This window comes from Moschus berezovskii, chromosome 3 (assembly GCF_049115385.1).
Source record: "Moschus berezovskii isolate FMDL1 chromosome 3, NW_MosBer_1.0, whole genome shotgun sequence".
In the NCBI taxonomy this organism is placed as follows: Eukaryota; Metazoa; Chordata; class Mammalia; order Artiodactyla; family Moschidae; genus Moschus; species Moschus berezovskii.
This window is the reverse complement of record NC_142462.1, coordinates 18,353,505-18,377,059: the sequence shown is the minus strand read 5'-3', so window position 1 is coordinate 18,377,059 and position 23,555 is coordinate 18,353,505. Positions and strand designations below refer to the sequence as shown.

Below are 23,555 nucleotides of genomic sequence, written 5' to 3'. Positions count from 1 at the left end.
GTAGTCAAAAACATTTCAAAATTAGGAATTCTATTATCAACATGGATATAAAGAGTAACAGTAAACCAAGTTAATCTGTGGATATTAGCATAGGTAATAGAATGTTGGCACAGCCAATATAATTTTGAAAAAATATAAAATACTCATTTATAGATTTTTCTAAATTAAATACCTAACACATAAGCCTTGTTAAAGCACTTGCAATCAGAGGGCAATCTTTTTCCCCTACTGTAACCAACAATTAAAAATCTTCTATTCTTCCATTCTATGCCAAGAAATGATAGCAATTTAAAACAGGACTGGGTTTTTACCTGAACCTTTTATTAAGTAGTGTTTTGTGTTCAAGTTATTTACCAACCTCTACTAATTTAAAAATTATTATTCACAGAGCTTGGTTGAAACCATGAATGATGTATAGACATGTTTTGACTAAAGAGCTACAGAGTTATTAGCTGAAAATACCATTTACCCAAAATAGCCTTGCTAATTTATCTCCATTTAAAACACATGGAAAAAACAAAACAAGTGTATATAATGTGAACAGGGAAACAGACTATTAGGGGTGTGGGAAGAATATGTCTCAATTATTAGAAGGCCATAAAAAAATAAACATAACTGTGTTTTTAAAGTAATTCAAAAGATATTTTAAAATCTTTGAGACTACATATTTGATAAAACTAGACACAGTTCAAGAAACTGAAACTTACCTTATAATTTACCAATTAAAAATGCCCTTTTGAATTTTGTATTATTTCATATATAAACTAAAAATACATACTCCTTTTATTAAGACCTGGTTTTCCCACAAATTTAAATGACGTGAACTAAACTTGTCTAAACAATTCTGGTAGCATCTGGCACCTAAAATAAATTATTCATATATTAATTAAACTTCATAATATTTAATTACTAGAAATTTGAATTTTTCTTTATGAAACCTAATTAATGTGCTATGTTAATAAAAATACATTATTTCTGGTAAGCTAAAACTAAATAAAATGATTACATTTATTTAAAATAAAAGAGAAACAGATACATTATAACAGCTTGTGCTTAAGGATTAGTGGTCAAAATGTAGTTTGAATGCTTGAACTATTATAAACATTTACTTCTTGAGACAGTTCAGAGGGAACTGGCCACATAGATGCAAATATGTAAATATGTAATTTAAAAATACCATGCTATTTTCACTGAGGGGTGCTGACCCCCTAAGGGTGTGCACTGTTAGGTTTTTCCACTAACAGTGGGAACGAATGAATCTCTCACATTTGTGTTCTTTCTAATGTACAGAAACAAAGCATTTAGTGCTTGGGTTGAATTTATTCATAGCATCTGAAGTTTAGAAAGTACAATTCAAACACCATGTATTGATGCTTACCTTGGTCTTCAATTTTTGAATCTCTGCTTCTGTAACTGCATGTTTGATTTGCAACTGAAAATGGAAAAGAAAGGAAAAAAAATCTGAACTAAGCGTATCTATATTTTTCTACATTTTTAAAGCCTCAGCAGCTGGCAGAATACCTTATTATATAGCTGAAGGGCTAGAAAAGTGCTCCAGTGCAGCAGGTTCTAAATTAAAATGTCTGGTGTGTAAAATGACTCTCTAGGTGAGAACTAATTAAACACAGGGTTTATGCTCCACACTCCCTAACATCAGATTAGGTTATGAATTTAATTGCTCAGGGACCAAAGAGAAGGAAACACATTTTCCTGCCCTCCTTGCAGCTCTTCCTTTGTGATTTGAGTGTCAAGGAATTGTTTCCTTGCAGTCTTGAGGACTGAACAGCTTCAGCAGGCAGACGGCCAGTGGGAAGCTTCGATTCCAAATCTGGAAGGAAGGCGGCGCTCTGGTTCCGCGAGTCGCAGGCATTTTAGCTTAGCAGCTCTTTTACAGCTTGGGCTGCGGCTGCAGAGCTGGAGAAGAGGACGATGCAGGTCCGCGACAAGATGTGTAATTTCTTTTACACATTGCAAGTAAAAGTACAGATCTAGATGTCTGTCCTTTAAGTCATTTACTCCTACTGAGGGCCTGGACCCTCCAAAGCTTCAGCTACGGTTGATTCCCTCTAGAGCCACCATTTAGATTTGTTTTGCTTCTCCCTTCCCCCCACTTTGCTTTCTTTGTAAAGGAAGAAAAAGGAAGGAAACAATCATTCTTTAAGGAATTAAAAAAAAAAAACAACCAAAATTTATGGAAAACAATTTTTAGGTTGAAAATCACTCTTCAAAAATGCTTGGAGTCAGATGTTTTTGGAATTCAGAGTTCTTCCAATTTCAGAAACTTAGTAAGATGCATTTTCCATAAATTGCTGACTGCCCACAGCAGGGTCTGTGGAGGTGCTCTATAATCAAATACATGAATATCTTTGCCACCAAACATGTGAATATTGTGACTAAGTAAGGTACATAAAGACTGTAAATAGTAGCCTGTCAATTTTGGTCAGATTTACTACCGTCTGCCACAAAATCATTTCAAAATAATCTTTTCAGAGCATTCTGAATTTAGGGTTGTACAGAGGGATTGTAATCTTCCCATATTACTGTAATCAAATAAGTCTAAGGTTTTCTTATCAGAAAGACAGCTACTGAAAAGACAGAAATGTAAACCTTTGGAGATCACACCACCTCATAAACCTCAGCTTTCTCTCTGGTTTGTAATCTTAACTGCCTTGGTTTTTGCCTGACCACTAGGGGCGTATGGGAAGGATGAAGAGGGAGAGAAGTTAGAATCCAGGGTTAGATGCTGATGAATAAGAGTCCAGAAACGGAGAGTCAGTCCCACGTTCCTTATAAAATGCGCCTCTCCGTGATGCTTTCAGGCTACAAAGCTCCTGATCCTGTGGGGTGATCTTTAAACTGCTGCGTCCGATTCTGCCCCGCTCACTCATTTTGCTCTCCTGCTTTCGGGAGTGGTCACTCTTGCAGTCTTGCCTGTGCGGCTGGGGCTCCTTTCACCCTCACCCTTCCCAGGGGCTTCTGCACTCCACAGTCTGGAGAAGGGGAAGTACTCTTAGTCAGCCAAGACTAAGAAAGGATGATCTGAAGGACTAAAATACGATTACTCCAACTCTGCTTCTTAGTTAAAAGTCCTAAATGCTGTAAAATGTTGCACCTGAAATAAAACCAACTCCTCTAGTTCTAGTTGAAGAGTAGCAAGAAATCAGGAACAGATTTTATGATGAACGCCGCAACTATCAGGAAGTGCCGTATTTTATTTTCTCAGCGGTTAGCTCCCTGTATGGTAACCAACTACACTGCAATACAGCGTGTTAGGACTTTGGATTTTCTTTGTTCAAATCACCGTTTTCTGTAGCAAGCTACAGCTCTGTTTCCAATATGGGCCCCAGTTTCCAATATGAAAAATGAGAGGGCTGGATGGGAAGAAGACCACAGCCTCAGCAAGTACTACAGGTGTGATGTTTTACGAAAGGAAGACCCTGGAGATGATTGTCATGGTTGCAGAGTGGAGAAACTCTTATCCCACGTCAGCATTTTCATCCCTAGGAATGCATACGCATTAATCAAGTGACGTATGGGACAAACCAAGGGGAAACTGTGAAGCAGCCAAGCTGATTTTCAGTTATCCTACCCCTCCCATCTCACCGAAACAGATGACAGAAGAGAACTGAACTCATAAAGCAGTGAGGTGAGAACACTGATAAAACCTTAGAGTGTTAGTACAGCCCAGTCCTTTAGCTAGAGGAAAGCAGAATGAAGTCTGTAAATTCAGACATTATTCAGAAGATGGACAAAAGTTTTAGTGCAAGACTTCCCTAATACTCATACAGCCTAAAATGATAGATATGTAATTATTAAGTAATTATTTTAATCCTGCATGTACCTTAACAGAATGTCTAGAAATCCACCACTATTAAAAGGAAAAGCATTAAAAATAAACTAACTGAACTTTTTCATTTTATATAGGAAGAAACTGTGTTTTAGTAGCTTAAGTTGCAGAGCTAATAAGTATCAAAGCCAGGTTTTATAAATTCCAGTCCACAGTCCTTTCCGCTAGCCCTAAATTTCTTACATTTGTAGCATCCTTTGCCTTTTGTTATCTCCTCCTTCCTCACTGCAAATGCATCTGTGAGGGAGGTAGGACAGGCACGGTTAACCTCACTGTTCAGACAGGGAAAGAGGCTCAGAGAAGTTACACGGGCTCTTCAAGTTCCCAGCAGAAGCAGGTGGTGGAGAGGAAATGATCCCAGGTCTGACTGCACCTACTCCATTCCTCCCTTCCTTCTGCACCTCCTCTGAACCAGCTTTGGGACACACTTTTCATTTAATCATCATGGAACCCTGAGGTGGTGGTGAAGAAATTATCCCAGGTCTGACCCCACCTACTCTGTTCCTCCCTTCCTTCTGCACCTCCTCTGAACCAGCTTTGGGACACACTTTTCAATTGATCATCATGGAACCCTGAGGTGGTGGTGAAGAAATTATCCCAGGTCTGACCCCACCTACTCTGTTCCTCCCTTCCTCTCTACCTCATCGGAACAGTTTTGGATACACTTTTCATTTGATCATCATGGAAACACTGAGGCATGTGTGATCACTGTCACCTCTCAGGGGAGAAAATAAGACTCCACCTGGAAACCATGGGTCACGTCTGGGGTCCGAGTATTCTCATACTACATACAACATGGTGTTCAATCATTTGCTTTTAGTCACTGAACTTAGAAATTTCTCAGGCATTATTCAACCTGCATTTACTGAATGAGGCTACGTGCCAGACACTGCCAGTTACTGAGGATACATGAACGCTACATAGAATCCACCTTTGCAACACTTACTTCGAGGAGATTAATAAATACCACCTCCTGAAGGAAGTTTCCAGATGCGTGAGAAACACTCAGGAACTTTGGATGACCAGCGGGTTTGGCCTATGTGTCATCTCTCCAAATTTGGACCCTTGCCTCCCTGGCAAAGTGGGCAGGACGTGGGGCTGGGATACCTCCATTTCATGAGGAAGAGGAAACTGCTTTTCAAAGAGGTACAGTGGCTTGACAAAAGAAGCACAGTAAACACAAAGTTGAATTTTCTTATTCTAAAGCAGTTCTCCTTCCATGTTTAATAGCCTTTCCAAAGTACAGGTATAAGGGTTCGCAGACAACAGCTGACTGCAGGAAGCAGGGTCTACATAACTGCTTAATAGTCACAGAACCTGAAATACCTCTTGGAACTTCTGGGCTTCAGAGAATATAGGTTTGGAAAGACGACTTGGGAAGAAAGGATATAAAGAAAAAGAAAAGGTTAAGGACTGCGGGTCAATGTCTATAAGGCCAATCTCTTTCATCTTTTCTGTCCTCTTGAACATGAATGCCATCGATATCCACCCCAGGATTACAGTACAAATAAACACATGCACTCTTACAAAGAACAGCAGCTCTCATGTAACATTCTGCAGGTATACCTGCTGTGTTTATCTTCTGTTTCTTTCTTTCAAACAGATGAATACAGAACATATACTCATATCACTGAATCAATATATCCAAATATAACTGCACAGGAAGCAGAAACATTTTTATGCATAAACATTATAAGACTGAACTTCTGCATTCTTTACTTATCTTGTACAGGCACGTAAATCATTTTTTCTTTGAAAAGGAAATATGTTACCTTTGCAGGAAATATTTTAAGAGCTCTCTAGTACTGGAGATTTCACATTCTCTGTTCTTATTTTGGTGGAGGTGGTGTGTGTGCTCAGTCTGACTCTTTGTGACCCCATGAACTGTAGCCCACCAGGCTCCTCTGTCCATGGGATTCTTAGGCAAGAATACTGGAGTGGGTTGCCATTTTCTACTCCAGGGGATCCTGCTGACCTATGTCTCCCAACCCGTGTCTCCCAATTTCTCCTGCATTAGCAGGCTGATTCTTTACAACTGAGCCACCTGGGAAGCTCGTTCTTACAAGGGCAAAATAATAACTGATATTTGCATACAACTTTATGAAGTGGTTTCAGCATTGGAATCAGAATTTTTACAATTATATCTGTGATCATGTGATTGTAGCCTGTCTTACCCATGACAGAGTAAGTTCTACAAAAGAAGAAATCAGGGCCGCTCTTGCCTGTACTTTGGTGCCATTAAAATTAAGCTGTGCTATATTTCTTTACAATTTCTGCTCAAAGGTTTATAAATGGTACCTATCTTTACATTAACCAAAGTGTTCTTCTCAGGGAACAGACTATGCAAAACTAGTTGAAATCAGCTGACTGAATGCTGTCACAAGCTAATTTGAATGGCAACACTAATTGCAGTATATGCAGCATAGAGCGACATACTCTACCAAGTCACCCTCTAAGGAAGTGCTCATAAACTGGTTATTCATGGCGACGGTGCTGGATGTAGGTGACAGCCTATAATTACAGTTCCTTTTAAAATAAATATCTGTTTATTGTTAAGTACGTAACAATTGTTTACTTTCTTGACATATTAATGGGCAGTTCCGTAAAGGTAACTTTATTACCTAATGCATTAATAACTTTTTCTACATTACTTTTCATAGATTCTCTATGGCTTAAGTAGGCAAAATAATATATTTTTTAGACTCCATTTTTTTCCTCCAGATAAACACAGAACTGTTTATCTTGGGAGCTAATCCTTATGACTGTGAAGAAAGCTGAGCACCGAAGAATTGATGCTTTTGAACTGTGGAGTTGGAGAAGACTCTTGAGAGTCCCTTGGACTGCAAGGAGATCCAACCAGTCCATTCTAGAGGAGATCAGTCCTGGGTGTTCATCGGAAGGACTGATGCTAAAGCTGAAACTCCAATACTTTGGCCACCTCATGCGACGAGTTGACTCACTGGAAAAGACTCTGATGCTGGGAGGGATTGGGGGCAGGAGGAGACGGGGACGACAGAGGATGAGGTGGCTGGATGGCATGGACATGAGTTTGAGTGAACTCTGGGAGTTGGTGATGGACAGGGAGGCCTGGCGTGCTGTGATTCATGGGATCACAAAGAGTCAGACACGACTGAGCGACTGAACTGAACTGAATCCTTATGACTCTCAAGAAGGAATGGTGGAGGGGAAGCACTGGACAGTCCACTGATAAGGTACCTGGCCAGCAGTTTCTGATTCAGTCTCTTCCTACTTTCCACTACATTTCCAGTGAAATCATATTAGAAAAGAAAAACTCACAACCAAACTGATACTGAAACTAAAAACAACTGTTACTAGAATGTGAGTCATGAAGCTGGATTGAGAAAAATCTATCCAAGCTTCACTATCTTCAGTCCAAAGACAGGGAGGTGCCTTGTGCCTCTCTCACTAAGGGCTTGAGACAGCAAGTTTATCAGTGAGGAAGCAGGCACGCTCTACTGTCGCTCCTGGAGCGTCTTCACAGCAGGCGCTCCCACGCTTCACTCAGACAGCAGTCGCTACCTGAGAAAAAGAGCGCGGGAAGGCGGCTGACAGTGGCACGCTGCGCACTTCCAGTTCCAGAGCCCGAAGTGCAGCCACACAGACGGGGCAGTCCCAGTAAGTGCTTTGAGAGCAAGGAATAACCTTTTTTAACTTACAGAGCTGCACGGTGAGATCTGGACATCGCGCCTTAGTACAGAGAACTGCTTTAGATGAAAGGCTGCCAGAAAGCAGCAGCCAGGCTAGAAACCAGGCACACAGACATGTCCTCCTCACGGAGGTCCAGAAACGGGATTTGTGGTTTCAGAAAGTAAAAAGTTCCTGATTAACATTGGATACAAAAATGGGTTTGGCCTCATTCAAGATAGATGAGAAAAAGGCAAAACTAAGCCTATTACTAAATTCTTCAGATCAGGGAAACGAGAATATCAACTTGAAAATTCAAATAAGTAAACCTGTGAAAATAATGTATCCCGTAAATAAAAAGATATTTTAAGGTAACTCTACGGAATACCAGGATGAAGAGAAAGTGACGAAGCATGAAAAATGAATGGAGAACACAGAAACTAAAATGTATTAAAAGAATTAACTCGTTTTAGAAGTGCTAAAATAGCATACATAAACTTGAAGTCAAAAGCACACTGAATGCTACAGAGAGTTGAAACAGTGAGATGAGAGGACACATGTGAGGACAATCTCAGGAGTGGGAAAAACAGAAGAAAAGAAAGGTAAAAAGATAATACTAAAGACAGTGTTTCTAAAGAAACAGAAACTGAAAAAAAATTAAAAGCTGAAGAAAATGTTCTTAGACTACAATGAAAACATAAACATGAACCTAGAACAGGAAAACAGATTAGAAAAAAATGAAAGGAGACCTAGTTTAAGAAATTGTGATAAAAAATTTAAAGTACAAGGTTAAAGTAATACAAGTATCCAAATGGCTGTTGTCATTAGATTTTCCTTTTACAGTATGCAGTGCTAGTTCAAAACAATTAGCTTGCGCAACAACAACTTTAGGGAAAAAGGTGGTGAATTAAAATGTTAAAACCAGTTAATCATTATTCTTGTGTCAGTATTAGAGGGGAGGAGAGGTGGATGAATGCATGTTAAGGCTATTGTTTTGTTAAATGGTAAAGACATAGCTGCTGGTCTGCTTTCCATGTTGCTGGATGAAACTATCCTAAGTCGGAGTCAAAGCTACTTGAGAGTAACTGTTCGAGAAGAGGAGAATAAACATGTGTAACTGTTAAGCACCAGGTGAAAAAGTGTTATATCTAATAGCAAGCAGGTAAAAAGATAAAAACAAAACAAAAAGAAGCTTGGAAATTATGAAATAATGTGGTAGATGTAAGTTCTAATATTAAAATAATTAAATATAAATGGGGTAAACTGACCAATTAACTGACAGAGACTCCTAGAGTAGTATAACAGTAAGATTTAGGAATACTTTGGCCACCTCATGAGAAAAGTTGACTCATTGGAAAAGACTCTGATGCTGGGAGGGATTGGGGGCAGGAGGAGAAGGGGACGACAGAGGACGAGATGGCTGGATGGCATCACCAACTCGATGGATGTGAGTTTGAGAGAGCTCCGGGAGTTGGTGATGGACAGGGAGGCCTGGCATGCTGTGATTCATGGGGTCGTGGAGAGTCGGACACGACTGAGCGACTAAACTGACTAAAGGAAACACAGTTGTGAAAAGGATACAGAATGGTTGAAAATAAAGAGATGGAAGAAATAGATGCCCTGCAGCAAACATGAAGCCAAAGAAAGGCAGTGCTGAATTTTTACAAACAAAATAGAATTTGCAGTAAAATGTGTCATTAGAAACAAGAGAAATGTTACAACAAATTGAAAAGTTGCAGTAATCCTGAACATATGTGTAGCTAACAACAAAGATTAAAATATATAAAACTGCAACTGCTATAATTATAGGAAGAAAGAAACTGTAGCTGATGATTTTAACTTATACGTTTCAGAATTGGTACATCAAACCACAAAATCTAAGCCATGCTACAGAGAAGACATTTGTGTGTTTGTATTATTAATCTGGTCCCATCACTTCATGGGAAATAGATGGAAAAACAGTGGAAACAGTGTCAGACTTTGTTTTTTTGGGCAACAAAATCACTGCAGATGCTGATCGCAGCCATGAAATTAAAAGACGCTTGCTCCTTGGAAGGAAAGTTATGACCAACCTTGATAGTATATTAAAAAGCAGAGACATTACTTTGCCAACCAAGGTCCGTCTAGTCAAGGCAATGGTTTTTCCCGTGGTCATGTATGGATGTGAGAGTTGGACTGTGAAGAAAGCTGATCGCCGAAGAATCGATGCTTTTGAACTGTGGTGTTGGAGAAGACTCTTGAGAGTCCCTTGGACTGCAAGGAGATCCAACCAGTCCATTCTAAAGGAGATCAATCCTGGATGTTCATTGGAGGGACTGATGCTAAAGCTGAAACTGCAATACTTTGGCCACCTCATGCGACGAGTTGACTCACTGGAAAAGACTCTGATGCTGGGAAAGGTTGGGGGCGGGAGGAGAAGGGGACGACAGAGAATGAGATGGCTGGATGGCATCACCGACTCTGTGGACATGAGTTTGAGTGTACTCCGGGAGTTGGTGATGGACAGGGAGGCCTGGCGTGCTGTGATTCATGGGGTCGCGGAGAGTCGGACACGACTGAGCGACTGAACTGAACTGAACTGAACTGAATTATTAATCTTATTAATATAAATTTAATGCTTATATAAATTTCATATCAAAGTACAGAATATGTGTGATGTTTACATACATAAGGAATATTTAAATACAACTATTTACGAACTAAACTACAAAAGAAGTCTTGAAAATTCAAAATAGCTACTATACAGAATATGTTTTCTGAACAGTGTCATAAAATTAGAACCCAATAACAAAAGGATAGCAAAATAAAGTAGATAGGTGTGGAAAGTAAAATATACCAGTAAATAATTCTTGTGTTAAAGAGAAAAGTTGCATATAGCTAAAGCAATATTCAGGAAACAAATTATAGCTTTAAATATACTTGTCAAAATATAAGGGTTATCAGAAAAATAAATGCATTGAATGCAACTGATAAATACCAAAAAATAAAACAGGAGAAAAAATAAAGATATTGGTAGGAAAAAATAAGTATTTTTAAATTTAAAAATAAAAAATGGAAATGTAAAGCTAACTTGACAGATAAATTCTAGAAAAAAAATAAGAAAAAATTGAGCATGTTCAAAGGTAAAAAGAATAAAAAACATAACTAGTTATAGATACTAAAGATTTCACTATTTTAAAGCCATATTATAAACATATAAGTTAATAGATATGAATACCTAGAGGAAATATATGAATTTCTTGAGAAATGGCCCAAGAAAAATTTGAAAACTTGAAAAGAGTGATAGCTATTATAAAATGTATTCTAAAAATCTTCCTCCACAAATGCACATATGGTTTCATAGCTGAGTACTAAAAAACTTTCAGGGAACACAAATTTTGATCTTATAAGTCACTAAGTCAAATAGATGGAGAAACAGTGGAAACAGTGTCAGATTTTATTTTTTGGGGCTTCAAAATCACTGCGGATGCTGATTGCAGCCAGGAAATTAAAAGACGCTTACTCCTTGGAAGGAAAGTTATGACCAACCTAGATAGCATATTAAAAAGCAGAGACATTACTTTGCCAACAAAGGTCCGTCTAGTCAAGGCTATGGTTTTTCCAGTGGTCATGTTTGAATGTGAGAGTTGGACTGTGAAGAAAGCTAATCGCCGAAGAATTGATGTTTTTGAACTGTGGTGTTAGAGAAGACTCTTGAGAGTCCCTTGGACTGCAAGGAGATCCAACCAGTCCATTCTAAAGGAGATCAGTCCTGGGTGTTCATTGGAAGGACTGATGCTAAAGCTGAAACTCCAATACTTTGGCCACCTCATGTGAAGAGTTGACTCACTGGAAAAGACTGATTCTGGGAGGGATTGGGGGCAGGAGGAGAAGGGGACGACAGAGAATGAGATGGCTGGATGGCATCACTGACTCAATGGACATGAGTTTGAGTGAACTCTGGGAGTTGGTGATGGACAGGGAGGCCTGGCGTGCTGTGATTCATGGGGTCACAAAGAGTCGGACATGACTGAGCGACTGAACTGAAGTCTCTTTTACAAAAGTCATTTCTGAAAGTAGGAAAATAAAGAAGACTTCTTTACTTATATTGGAGCTAATATAACCTTTGTGGCAGCTTTTGATTAATCCACTCTGGTTCAGACTTCCTATTACTTATAGGTGACACTTACATAATAGAGGGGACTATAAAATTTGAGGGAGGGTCAGAAAGAGACTTTAATTAAACAGATATGTTCCATGAACTTGGATTAAAAGAGTCAATGTGATAAAAATGCCAGTTTTTTGCAAGTTAATTTACGAGCTTAACGAAATTACAATAAAAAATGCAAAGAAGTTTCTTCAAGGGAGTTAAAATGATTCAAGGGTTTTCTTGAATAACTTGAAAAGTACAGGAATTTTTGAAGAGAAGAGTTAGATGGATCTGATTTATTTCATTAATGTTTTATATATATTCTAACATTACTGCACCAATGATTAATGAGAAAATGAAACAGAGTATGAAGGTGAAAGGCAGTCCAGAGTGTAAAGACAAATACTTCAGATAATAATGCTGGCCTTCCAACCAGAAGGAAACGGTTAAATGAGCATTCAATAAATGTGCTGGCCCCCTTGTCAACTATTTGGGAAATTAAATAGCTGTCTTGTATTATACAACAAATTCTAGTATATGCTTGATACCATTCATTTGCCAAATATTTAACCACCAAGAATATCCCAAGAACTGTGCAAAGACTGGATAAAATATTCAACAGAAAATAGAGGAGGTTAGAGTTCAGTTGCAAGATATATAATAGGCTAAAAATAGGAATGACCGAGAGAATGTTAGTATAATGTGCTTTGCCCAAACAGTATAACATATACTTTCGGTTGAAATAATTAAGAGAACTCTTCCTGTAATATGAGATTTTTTTACAGACTCCAACACAAAATGACTCTCCCACCTCCACCCCAGATTCTGTGCATAATTTTGGGCATGTTATGTTAATCACATAAAGAAGTTTAAAACTGTCGCTGTGGCAGCGTACAGGACACAGAGGGCCAGGCAGCTGATACTCTGTGGTAAACCCCTGAACAAATGAATATATTCATACGTTAAATATAAAACAAAAGAGAATAGAAGGATTTTAAGTGAGGTGATACAGTATTTGCCTGTTTTAGAGGTGGTGACAAACGTTTAATTCTTAAAAGCCAAAATTAAAAATGCAGATTTGGTTACTAAATCAGCCATGTTACAAAGAATGGTTCCAGATCACAGAGCAACCTACACCAATGTTAGCAACTGTTTTCTATAAAAGTGCAAATAGCACTTTAGGATTTAGAGGTTATATGGTTTCCGTGCAATTAAGTTAGCTTTATTGCTGTAGAATTAAAACAGCCACAAACAAATAGACAATAATAAATAACAACATATAAATGAAGGTCTATGACTGCGTTTGAGTAAAACTTATAAAAAAAAGCAGTGGATCAGATTTGGCCAATGGGCCATAGTTTGCTGACCCCCAGTCTAGATCATGTAGCTGTCTGCACTATGGAGTCCATTTCAAAAAATATTTATGGAGTATTGAGTACTTGGCTCAATTCAGAAAATGGAGGCTATAACCTTTATTTACTATTTCTGCTTTTTAAGCTCTTTAACTTCCATTAAAAATAAACAAAAACAAAAACATGTATTCTAATTCCAGCTCAATTATCTTCCAAAGAGTTGGGATCACACTCACCTAGCAACACGCAAGTTAGTTAATAGACTTCTGCCAGGGAACACAACCTTGTCCTCACTGTCTCAAAGTTAGATTGAAAGTTACAGTATTCAAGGAAGATTTTTTAAAGAAAAACCGTTCATCTACTCTTCAGATAATATGTAATTTTAGGCCACATCAGAGCTGAGGAGAAACAGATTATACCACTTCCACTTGGCTACTTCTCTGCATTGTTCTTTGAAGATATCAGTTAATCTAGAAAGCCTTTATAAGAAATGGTCCTAAGATAGGCATTGCTACTCTACTGGAAGAGAATTCTGATCACCATATAATAGTGTACTTCATTGTCACCAAGACGTTTGCGTCTGATTTAGAACTAGGAATAGTCATACATCATCTGGAAAACCCATGTATTCTGCTTGAAGGACTCAGTGAACTATATAAATGGAAAGGGTTCAATCTAATAATAACATGTGGAAGAGAAATGGGCATTCTAAACACATTCATTGGGAGACAACACATTTCTATACTACCAAGAAAAAACCATGCTGGTGGCAACTTGGTACTAAGTACAAGTCCCCCAAATACTCATACTCTGTAATCTAATAATTCCACTGTAAGAAATTATCCTAAGGAAAATGTAATATTTGTTACAATATTATTTTTAATAATTTTAAAAGAACTGGAAACAGAGAAACTGTTCCAAAACAAGGGGTGAAGTAAATCATATAAGATTCATAAGATAAACAGTAAATAAGCATCATTTTTGGAAAAATATTTGATGACATGGGAAGATCCTAAAAATACAGTTTTTAGTGTCAAAAGCAGGAGTTTAACATAGTATATATCCTATAATATCAAATACCACGATATTGGGATTATGAATGATTTTTTGGGCATTTATACAAATCTGTACTTTCCAAAACCCTATAATGAACGTAAGTTGTTTTATTTAATAAAAACTTATGTTTGAAAAGTACATTCACTTTGGCACTGGCCTCACAAATTTGTCATGAGGAATTAAAAAAGTAAGTCAATATACTAGGTGTCTCAGGTATAACATGAAAACATATAAACTTCCCTGGTGGACTTCCCTGGTGGTCCCGTGGTTCAGAATCTACCGTGCAATGCAGAGGAGGCGTGCTCCATCCCTGGTCCCAGAGGATCCTCATGCTGTGGAGCAGCTAAGCCTGGGAGCAGCAACTACTGAGCCCAGGTGCCCTAAAGCCCTGCTCTGCAACAAGAGAAGCGACTGCAATGAGAAGCTCACGCATCCTCATGAGAGTAGCCCCCCTTGCCACAACTACAGAAAGCCTGCGTGCAGCAACGAAGACCCAGCACAGCCATAAATAAATAAATAAATAAAAGTTTTTTAAAGTTCCTGTTTCTAACACATCAAAATTAGATATCTGAAATCTGCAATTATCAACCTTGTTTTTCTTGAATAGGAAAATATGCTTTCCAAGTGGGGTCAAGTCCCTAAGAGACTAGTAACCACAGAACAGTGGTTTTCAAGCCTCAGTGCTTCAGAGTTATTTATTGCAGGGAGGTTGTAAATAATGACATATTTTTGTTTTCAACAATGGAGGAAGTTCCACAAAACAACAGAGAGTGAAATGCCTGGGGACGCATTCATCACTGTTTCTGTTTTACATGTTGAGGTTCTGAGAAGTTAATCTGGAAGAAGAGTTTTGTGGTTATCTACATTCCCTTCACTCCCTCGGGATCCTGGTCCATTTCTGACAGCTCCTGCTTCAGGACTGAATCGCCCAGGCTATCCTACCTGGATTAGACTGATGGGCGGCATTAGCCAGAAGAGAGGAGGGTCTTGGTATATTATCACCCTCACTCCCAAGTTGTAGTTTTAGCAGTGGCTGCATCTTTACAAAGCTGCAGATGGTGAATGGCCCGCCTTCAAAAAAAGGTTCTCTCTTTCCCTCTTCACCTATTAAGTCAAAAGATGGTATCAGCTTCTGCTGTTGCTGCTCCCTGTGCACTGTAATATCACTTGGTAGTTCTGTTAACTCTGCTCAAAGTTCATTCAACCATATTCTAAGATAAAATCAAAAGTTTAAAGAAAAATGTTTTTGTTTTTTCTTGAACTTTTTCAAGAAATTGAACTTTCTTCAATTAAGCCACTTGGGAATACCATCTAATCCCTGCTGGAATCTTGTCTAGTTTAGGAAAAGAAAAAAAAAATATCCTTTTTACCAATCACTGCCTTTGAGGAAATCAGCTCCCGAAACTTTCATAAAGCTTTAAACATACAACCTGAACTTATCACCAAAAAATGAAAATTAAAGCTGTAGCTTGAAATTATGGAATGGACAAGTTAGAAACTGTCACCATGACAAATAATGATTTTATTAACAATGCATTTAAATTAATGACTTTATAATGAGATCTACTTAACTTTTCCCTTGAAATTCAATGAGATTCTGGACAATCTGTAATTGAAAGGCTTTCTTTTGAAAACTGATTATTCTTAATATATTTTTCTAACAAAAGTATATACTTAATAATGAAATGGACAGGTAGAGAAAAATGCTTTGCAGATCGGCAACGTACCTCTTTGAACTTGTGACTGAGCTTGCTTGTATCCAGGTCTGAGGGGGAAAACACGTCCTCGTTCTCAGGCAGCTCGAAGACTTCAATGGCCATGTCACCACCAGGAAGAACAGGCCCTACCTCATCCTCCTCTTCATCTGTGGCATATTCTCCTGTCTAAAAGGAAGGGAATTTTAGAAACCCAGCTGTTATTACTCATGTGGAGGTGGATTATTTTTAAAATATTTTATAAAAGAGAAATAAAATATGTCACCAAGTGGTAAAAGTGTAAGTAGGCTTTTGAGTCAAGCATGCCTCATGCAGCTAGGGTTACAAATGTTAGTTCAAAGATCCAAAGTGACAGGTCTATGACGTATATAAGTGCATTCCTAAAAATCTAACAGCATCAGCAGTATCTTTAGTGAAGCAACAAACTATTTTAAATCTAAGTATTTGATGGTTTTACTAAAGAAAATTGCATTGCTAAGAAAAGTTAATTCCTTTAAATTCCTACCACCTGTAATGCATTATGTCACCCAATATTGACAGCAGAGAAGAAGAAACAGTAGGTCAAAAGATTCACAGAGTTGGAAGGGACCTTATTTAAGCCTTACCAAAAAGTCTGGTGGATTCATTCTCCTAAGCTTTAGAGTTCAATCAACTCTGCTTCATTTGCTTGTTTAACTAACGTGGTGGTTAACTAGTGACCTAAAGGGCAAACTGAAAGTTTCTAACTTACAGCCCACATGGGTACATTGCTTTGCCTGTTTAGTACTACTTTGATAAATGTGAGCATTTTGACAAGATTAAAAAAAAAATGTCACCTAAGATTCTAGTTTCCAGTTTTTCTTTTTTTTGACAGAATCAAAGATCTGACAATACAGGCACATTATGACATGAGAACCACTGGTCAGAGTCAGCAGTGGTTGTTTGTTTACATGGGTCACACACTCTCTAATACACCACAAGTTCCATAATTCATTATACTAAGCTGTTAGCATCACTTCTTCATGATACCCGTGGGCCCCTGTAGGTATCTGAGTTTGTGACCCCTGGAATATATATTCTTCCTCACCACTAAGTTCCTTAACATGATTAGAAAGTGGCTCCTTTCCTGGCAGTACCAGGTTAATTGTTTGAGATCTATACCTTCTGATTTAATTCGAAGATAAATCACTGATTCACAGTTTTGAAAAACAAAGTTTCTTTAATTCACCCCTGTTCCTTCAGGTAGTATAAAACAGATAAGAATTCATATTGCCTTTAAAACATTTCATAGTGTACAAGTGATCTATTTCTTTGATTAAAGAAGCTTAGTATCCGACTGCTATTTTATATTTTGGTTCTACACTAAATTGTTCCTGCTAAACTTGAAACTGTATTTACTTGACTGTTTGCAAATGAAGGAAATCCAGTCATTAATTCAGTGTAATAATTCCTAACTTCTGAAAGATCATTATTATTGCCATTCTGAAATCTCTCTTTCAAAGTAAAATAACTGCAATTTCCTCCTAGGTCCCAATCTCTGTAATTGTCTTTCTGCCTGTACACTGACATCTCTCCAGGGTCTCAAATTTCTCTCTTAAAATGAAGTGTCCAGACGTACACACAATTTCTGGAGGCCGTTGAGCATGATGAACAACAAAGGATGACGCAGCATACTGACTCTTCCTGCACACACAGAGACTATTACCATGAAGACTTTGACTTTGGAGACATTTGTGTATTCAAGTAAGCTCACGATATTTCATACAGAGCAGTGGCTTTCCACACTGGTTACATATTAGAACTCCGTTTCCCCCACAAAAAAATAATCAGAGACGCCTTGACTGAGAGAGAAAGCAGTGGCTGGCCTCCATGTTGAAACTGTACAGTTTATCAGCTAGGAGTCTTTAGAAACCAGTCTGAAATGATCTGAACTGTAAACATCATTCTAGGTGTCAATGGCACTGGGAGGGAAGGTAGCTGAACAGTGGGGGCTAGTTGTTCCCAGAGAGTTTCCATTTGTGGTATGATTAGTTCCTATAAACCTGAAAAGGACCCTAATTCCAGACCTGTTTTTGTGTGTGTGTGTGTGATATTCTATACATTAATTCATCTTCTGTTTATACATATTTTTAGAACTAATAGGTACTTGATGAAGCCAAGTGATGTTAATGAACAGAAATGTAGCAAGACTGACAAGTACATGATCTCAAGATACCTTGCTGAAAGTTCTGATTTAGAGACATAAAACTCTGCACTTATTCTTAACCCTGTAGTTACAACTATAAGCAATTATAAAGGCCTAAGCTAGGTATATAAAATTCACTTCTATATCATATCAATTTGATAAATATCATGAATGACTCAATAAAATCTGAAGTTAAATTTAAGGTCTGATGACAGCATAGCACTTTTTAAACCTAAGAGTTGAACGATTTGATTTTCCTTTCAGTTCAGTTCAGTCGCTCAGTCGTGTCAGACTCTCCGCGACCCCATGAATCACAGCACGCCAGGCCTCCCTGTCCATCACCAACTCCCAGAGTTCACTCAAACTCATGTCCACAGAGTCGGTGATGCCATCCAGCCATCTCATTTTCGGTCGTCCCCTTCTCCTCCCGCCCCCAACTTTTCCCAGCATCAGAGTCTTTTCCAGTGAATCAACTCGTCGCATGAGGTGGCCAAAGTATTGCAGTTTCAGTTTCAGCATCAGTCCCTCCAATGAACACCCAGGATCAATCTCCCCTAGAATGGACTGGATGATTTTCCTTTCAGTTCAGTTCAGTCGCTCAGTCGTGTCCGACTCTCCGCGACCCCATGAATCACAGCACGCCAGGCCTCCCTGTCCATCACCAACTCCCGGAGTACACTCAAACTCATGTCCACAGAGTCGGTGATGCCATCCAGCCATCTCATTCTCCGTCGTCCCCTTCTCCTCCCGCCCCCAACCTTTCCCAGCATCAGAGTCTTTTCCAGTGAGTCAACTCGTCTCATGAGGTGGCCAAAGTATTGGAGTTTCAGCTTTAGCATCAGTCCCTCCAATGAACATCCAGGATTGATCTCCTTTAGAATGGACTGGTTGGATCTCCTTGCAGTATAAGGGACTCTCAAGAGTCTTCTCCAACACCACAGTTCAAAAGCATCAATTCTTCGGCGATCAGCTTTCTTCACAGTCCAACTCTCACATCCATACATGACCACGGGAAAAACCATTGCCTTGACTAGACGGACCTTGGTCGGCAAAGTAATGTCTCTGCTTTTTAATATACTATCAAGGTTGGTCATAACTTTCCTTCCAAGGAGCAAGCGTCTTTTAATTTCATGGCTGCAATCAGCATCTGCAGTGATTTTGGAGCCCAAAAAAACAAAGTCTGACACTGTTTCCACTGTTTTTCCATCTATTTCCCATGAAGTGATGGGACCAGATGCCATGATCTTTGTTTTCTGAATGTTGAGCTTCAAGCCAACCTTTTCACTCTCCTCTTTCACTTTCATCAAGAGGCTTTTGAGTTCCTCTTCACTTTCTGCCATAAGGGTAGTGTCATCTGCATATCTGAGGTTATTGATATTTCTCCCAGCAATCTTGATTCCAGCTTGTGCTTCTTCCAGCCCAGCGTTCCTCATGATGTACTCTGCATATAAGTTAAATAAGCAAGGTGACAATATACAACCTTGACGCACTCCTTTTCCTATTTGGAACCAGTCTGTTGTTCCATGACCGGTTCTAACTGTTGCTTCCTGACCTGCATACAGGTTTCTCAAGAGGCAGGTCAGGTGGTCTGGGATTCCCATCTCTTTCAGAATGTTCCACAGTTTATTGTGATCCACACAGTCAAAGGCTTTGGCATAGTCAATGAAGCAGAAATAGATGTTTTTCTGAAACTCTCTTGCTTTCTCCATGATCCAGCGGATGTTGGCAATTTGATCTCTGGTGCCTCTGCCTTTTCTAAAACCTGCTTGAACATCTGGGAGTTCACGGTTTACATACTGCTGAAGCCTGGCTTGGAGAATTTTGAGCATGACTTTACTAGCGTGTGAGATGAGTGCAATTGTGCGGTAGTTTGAGCATTCTTTGGCATTGCCTTTCTTTGGGATTGGAATGAAGACTGACCTCTTCCAGTCCTGTGGCCACTGCTGAGTTTTCCAAATCTGCTGGCATATTGAGTGCAGCACTTTCACAGCATCATCTTTCAAGACTTGAAATAGCTCAACTGGAATTCCATCACCACCACTAGCTTTGTTCGTAGTGATGCTTTCTAAGGCCCACTTGACTTCACATTCCAAGATGTCTGGCTCTAGGTCAGTGATCACATTATCGTGACTATCTTGGTCGTGAAGATCTTTTTTGTACAGTTCTTCTGTGTATTCCTGCCACCTCTTCTTAATATCTTCTGCTTCTGTTAGGTCCATACCATTTCTGTCCTTTATCGAGCCCATCTTTGCATGAAAAGTTCCCTTGGAATCTCTAATTTTCTTGAAGAGGTCTCTTGTTTTTCCTATTCTGTTGTTTTCCTCTATTTCTTTGCATTGATCACTGAGGAAGGCTTTCTTATCTCTCCTTGCTATTCTTTGGAACTCTGCATTCAGATGCTTATATCTTTCCTTTTCTCCTTTGCTTAACAGCTTGAAAATAGATACTTCTTCACCATGTTTAAGGGAATGAACATAAATATGTGCCTAGGAAGAGGCCTAACCTATAACAGGATCTTGAAAAATATTTTTAAAAAAATGAATCCAAGAATGCCAATTGCAGTTACTTGGTAATATCTATAACCTGCTAGGAAGTTTTCAATCATATCAAGAAAATGCCCTGTAAAGCCATTTGATGAGAAGGCAGCATTATATCACATTAATTTTTTAACACTCCTTTTAGTGAATAACAGGATTAGGGTTTGAACAGTATATGCAATTCTCACCTCTAAGTACAATTCTCGCTTTGTTATCCATTTTGAGTCATTAAAATTATTTTTATAAATGTAAGTCACTAAGAATTATTTTTTTTTACTTTGCCAATCTCCTTCTCAATACCCAAACTGCCTGCAATTCTGTTAAAATTTGTTATCTTTCATTTCATCTTTCCATTTACTAGTGTTTTCTCTAATTAATCTCATAAGCATCCTGAGGATAAGATATGTATTTTACTATCTTTATTATACTATTATTTATCAGAAACTCTGGATATAGTGTTTTAAAACATGTTGACATTCTCTCTTGTTGATTATTTATCACTCCCATCCTAAACAGGCTTTAGAATAAAGTGTGGATTTACTACAGAACCCCATAAACACCTGGAAGTTTAAAAGTTATATTTAGTAGACTCAGAATATATATTCTTCTAATTCTTTTATCTTTTTGGAAAATGGAAATTACTTTTATGGTTAGTCAGAAAATAACATAAATTACATGGGCTGATACAGAATTTCATAAATCTCAAAATTAAATTGGATTGAATTTGACATTTACAGAGGAAAATGGACAATGTTGTAACCCGCAAAACTCCTACAACAAAGTGTTTCCATTGGTATCCTGATCCTTCTTCTCTTTATCTCTTTATTCTGAAAATACTCAACATCTTTTAAGTAAACAGAAACTTTTAAAAGTTCTTTGTCCCAACTTGCAAATACACTTTAAATGAGGCAGGAATAGTTCTTGCCATTTCATCATCTTATCTACCTTCTTGACTAACATCGTATACTTTTAAATAGCCTCCCAAAAGGGTAAAAAAAAAAGAACAGTGATTTTTTTTTTTGTAACTTACTATGTGCCCAACACTGTACATTCTTTAAAAACTGTCTGATATTACTGTACCATGTTAACTTCAGGAAACTGAGGCTCAGAAACTTTCCTCAAGATCAATTAGTTATGTTCCTGAAGCTACACATTTAACATATCCCATGGCCCATGTTCTTTCTTCTATGCTATGCTGTTTGCAGTCTACAGAACTAAAGCTTTGTAGAAAAATAGATGGAAATACATTCCTTTCATTTCTCTCCAACCAAAAGCCCTGGTGTATCATCCTGTTGTGTTGAGATTCACTGTCTGCATCTTTGAACCTTATCCTTCAGTTCACTCTGAAGACTTGCACCTCCTGTAGTGAGCTCCGAAGTTCTCGTCCTCTTCTTTGCTCTCATAGTATGCTCACCCTGGGCAAGCGCACAGAAGTCTCCTTCAAAAGGCTTGGATCACAGGTGTGCTGACTAATGTTTTATGTACTCCTTGTTATATAAACCAGAACCAGAGTGTATACTCCAAAGAATTAATGCACTGTCTTAAAATGGATGAAAAAGACACTTGCAAGGCAAAATGAGTGTGAAATTCCTCTAGATTTTTATAGCTTTTCTCTTTTGTATTTCCTTTTCAATCTAGGTTTCTTGAGCTACCAGTCTTCTCTGAATCTCTACAAAGAATTTTATCTGCTTTCATAGATACACCTTCCTTTATACTCATATTCCATCGGAGGATTTAATATTTTATTAAGATTCATAATTACAATATTAAGTACAACTGACAGCTTCTGTCTCTTCTTGTGGTTCTAGAGGGACCAGAAGGATGTAGACACAGTAGAGCCTTGAATACTCAGGAGGGCTGTAGATCTCAGTATAGGTTTTAGAAAGGAACAGACAGTATCTGTTGTAGCAAAGACCAATTAAAGAAACTTGGTTTTGAAATTACTTGGGCTTGGGTTCAAATTTCAGCTCTTGATGTTGGTAAAGTTACTTTTCAGATCTAAGTTTCAACTGCCACATCCATAAAGTGAGGATAAAAATAGTTCCTTAGAGTAACAAGGTTTTCATGACATTTAGTTAGATGGTGCCTGCAGAATATTCAACACAAAGCAGGCACATGGCAGATACTCAAAATAAGTGACCACTGCTGCTGGTGGCAGTACTTATCCCACATTAGCAATGGGGTAAAGCTTTACCAAATCTTGTAACCAGACATGTGTTTGCTTTTGGTCTCACAAATATAATGTCCTAGAAACCCTGGCCACACGAATCTTTTAAAAGCAAACAGTCATTTTTGAAGTAAAACTTTTCCCTTTCCTTAACTTGCTCCTCTTCTGGCGTTCTCGGTTCTGGAGTAGGTACTAGCTTCTACCCAAGGTCAAGCAAACTTCCAGGTCTCTTCTCCTCCCTTTTTGACGCCCCTCCTTCCCTAATGGTCCAAATGAATATCCATCTGCTTAGCACATCTTATGAGGCTGCTGCCTTTCAGACTCTTAATGACTCTTCTTTAAGACTCTTAATATTTCTGTGATGTGCCGTACTTCACCCATAAAACTTGGCTGTTTTTTAATCTGCCTTCTCCCAACAACTTTTTTCAGTGGCAAATTCTTTGAGAATGCCAGGTATAATCTATGACTGTAATTCCAGTGTGGCTCGCACACTGCTTGGCATGTAGTAGGCACTGAACAAATGTTTGCTGAATAAATTAATACAGTTTTAGCCACATCTACACAGCACGGTAGAGTCTGATTTTCCTGTTGATTCTCAGCTTTCAAGTAAGAAATATGGTGAAAGCACAGCTGCAGCTGGGGCCTCAATGACCCTTCTGGGAATTTTCTCTTGTTAGGTTCAGCCATTAGTAGTCATTTTTGCTGAGGCAATGTTTGTTCTGGTAAATTCAGGGAAACTAAATAGTGCTAATCATAAAAATAGCCTTAATTATGCAGTTTTTGTTGGAATTTGTTTACTGGCATTGAATTTGGTTATATATATATTTTCAGACTCAGTTCTGTGGGAGGACAGAAGAGAGTTGCTTTTTCTCTGGAGGAGAAAGACCTCAAACTAACACTTTAATGTTTAAAATTCCTCAGTCTGCGCCAACCATCCAGATGA

The 23,555-nt window shown here is 38.4% G+C and overlaps 1 protein-coding gene across 9 annotated transcripts in view; it reads right to left on the bottom strand.

Annotated features, from left to right (window-relative positions):
• PPP1R9A (protein phosphatase 1 regulatory subunit 9A) overlaps nucleotides 1–23,555 on the bottom strand; it is a 351,250-nt gene that overhangs the window by 62,988 nt on the left and 264,707 nt on the right. For all 9 annotated transcript variants that reach the window (XM_055420445.2, XM_055420444.2, XM_055420449.2 and 6 more), the window contains 2 exons: nucleotides 15,757–15,912; nucleotides 1,379–1,432 (listed from right to left, as the gene is read on the bottom strand). In XM_055420445.2, coding sequence (XP_055276420.1) covers nucleotides 1,379–1,432; nucleotides 15,757–15,912 — 210 coding nt within the window. The remainder of the gene's footprint in view (nucleotides 1–1,378; nucleotides 1,433–15,756; nucleotides 15,913–23,555) is intronic.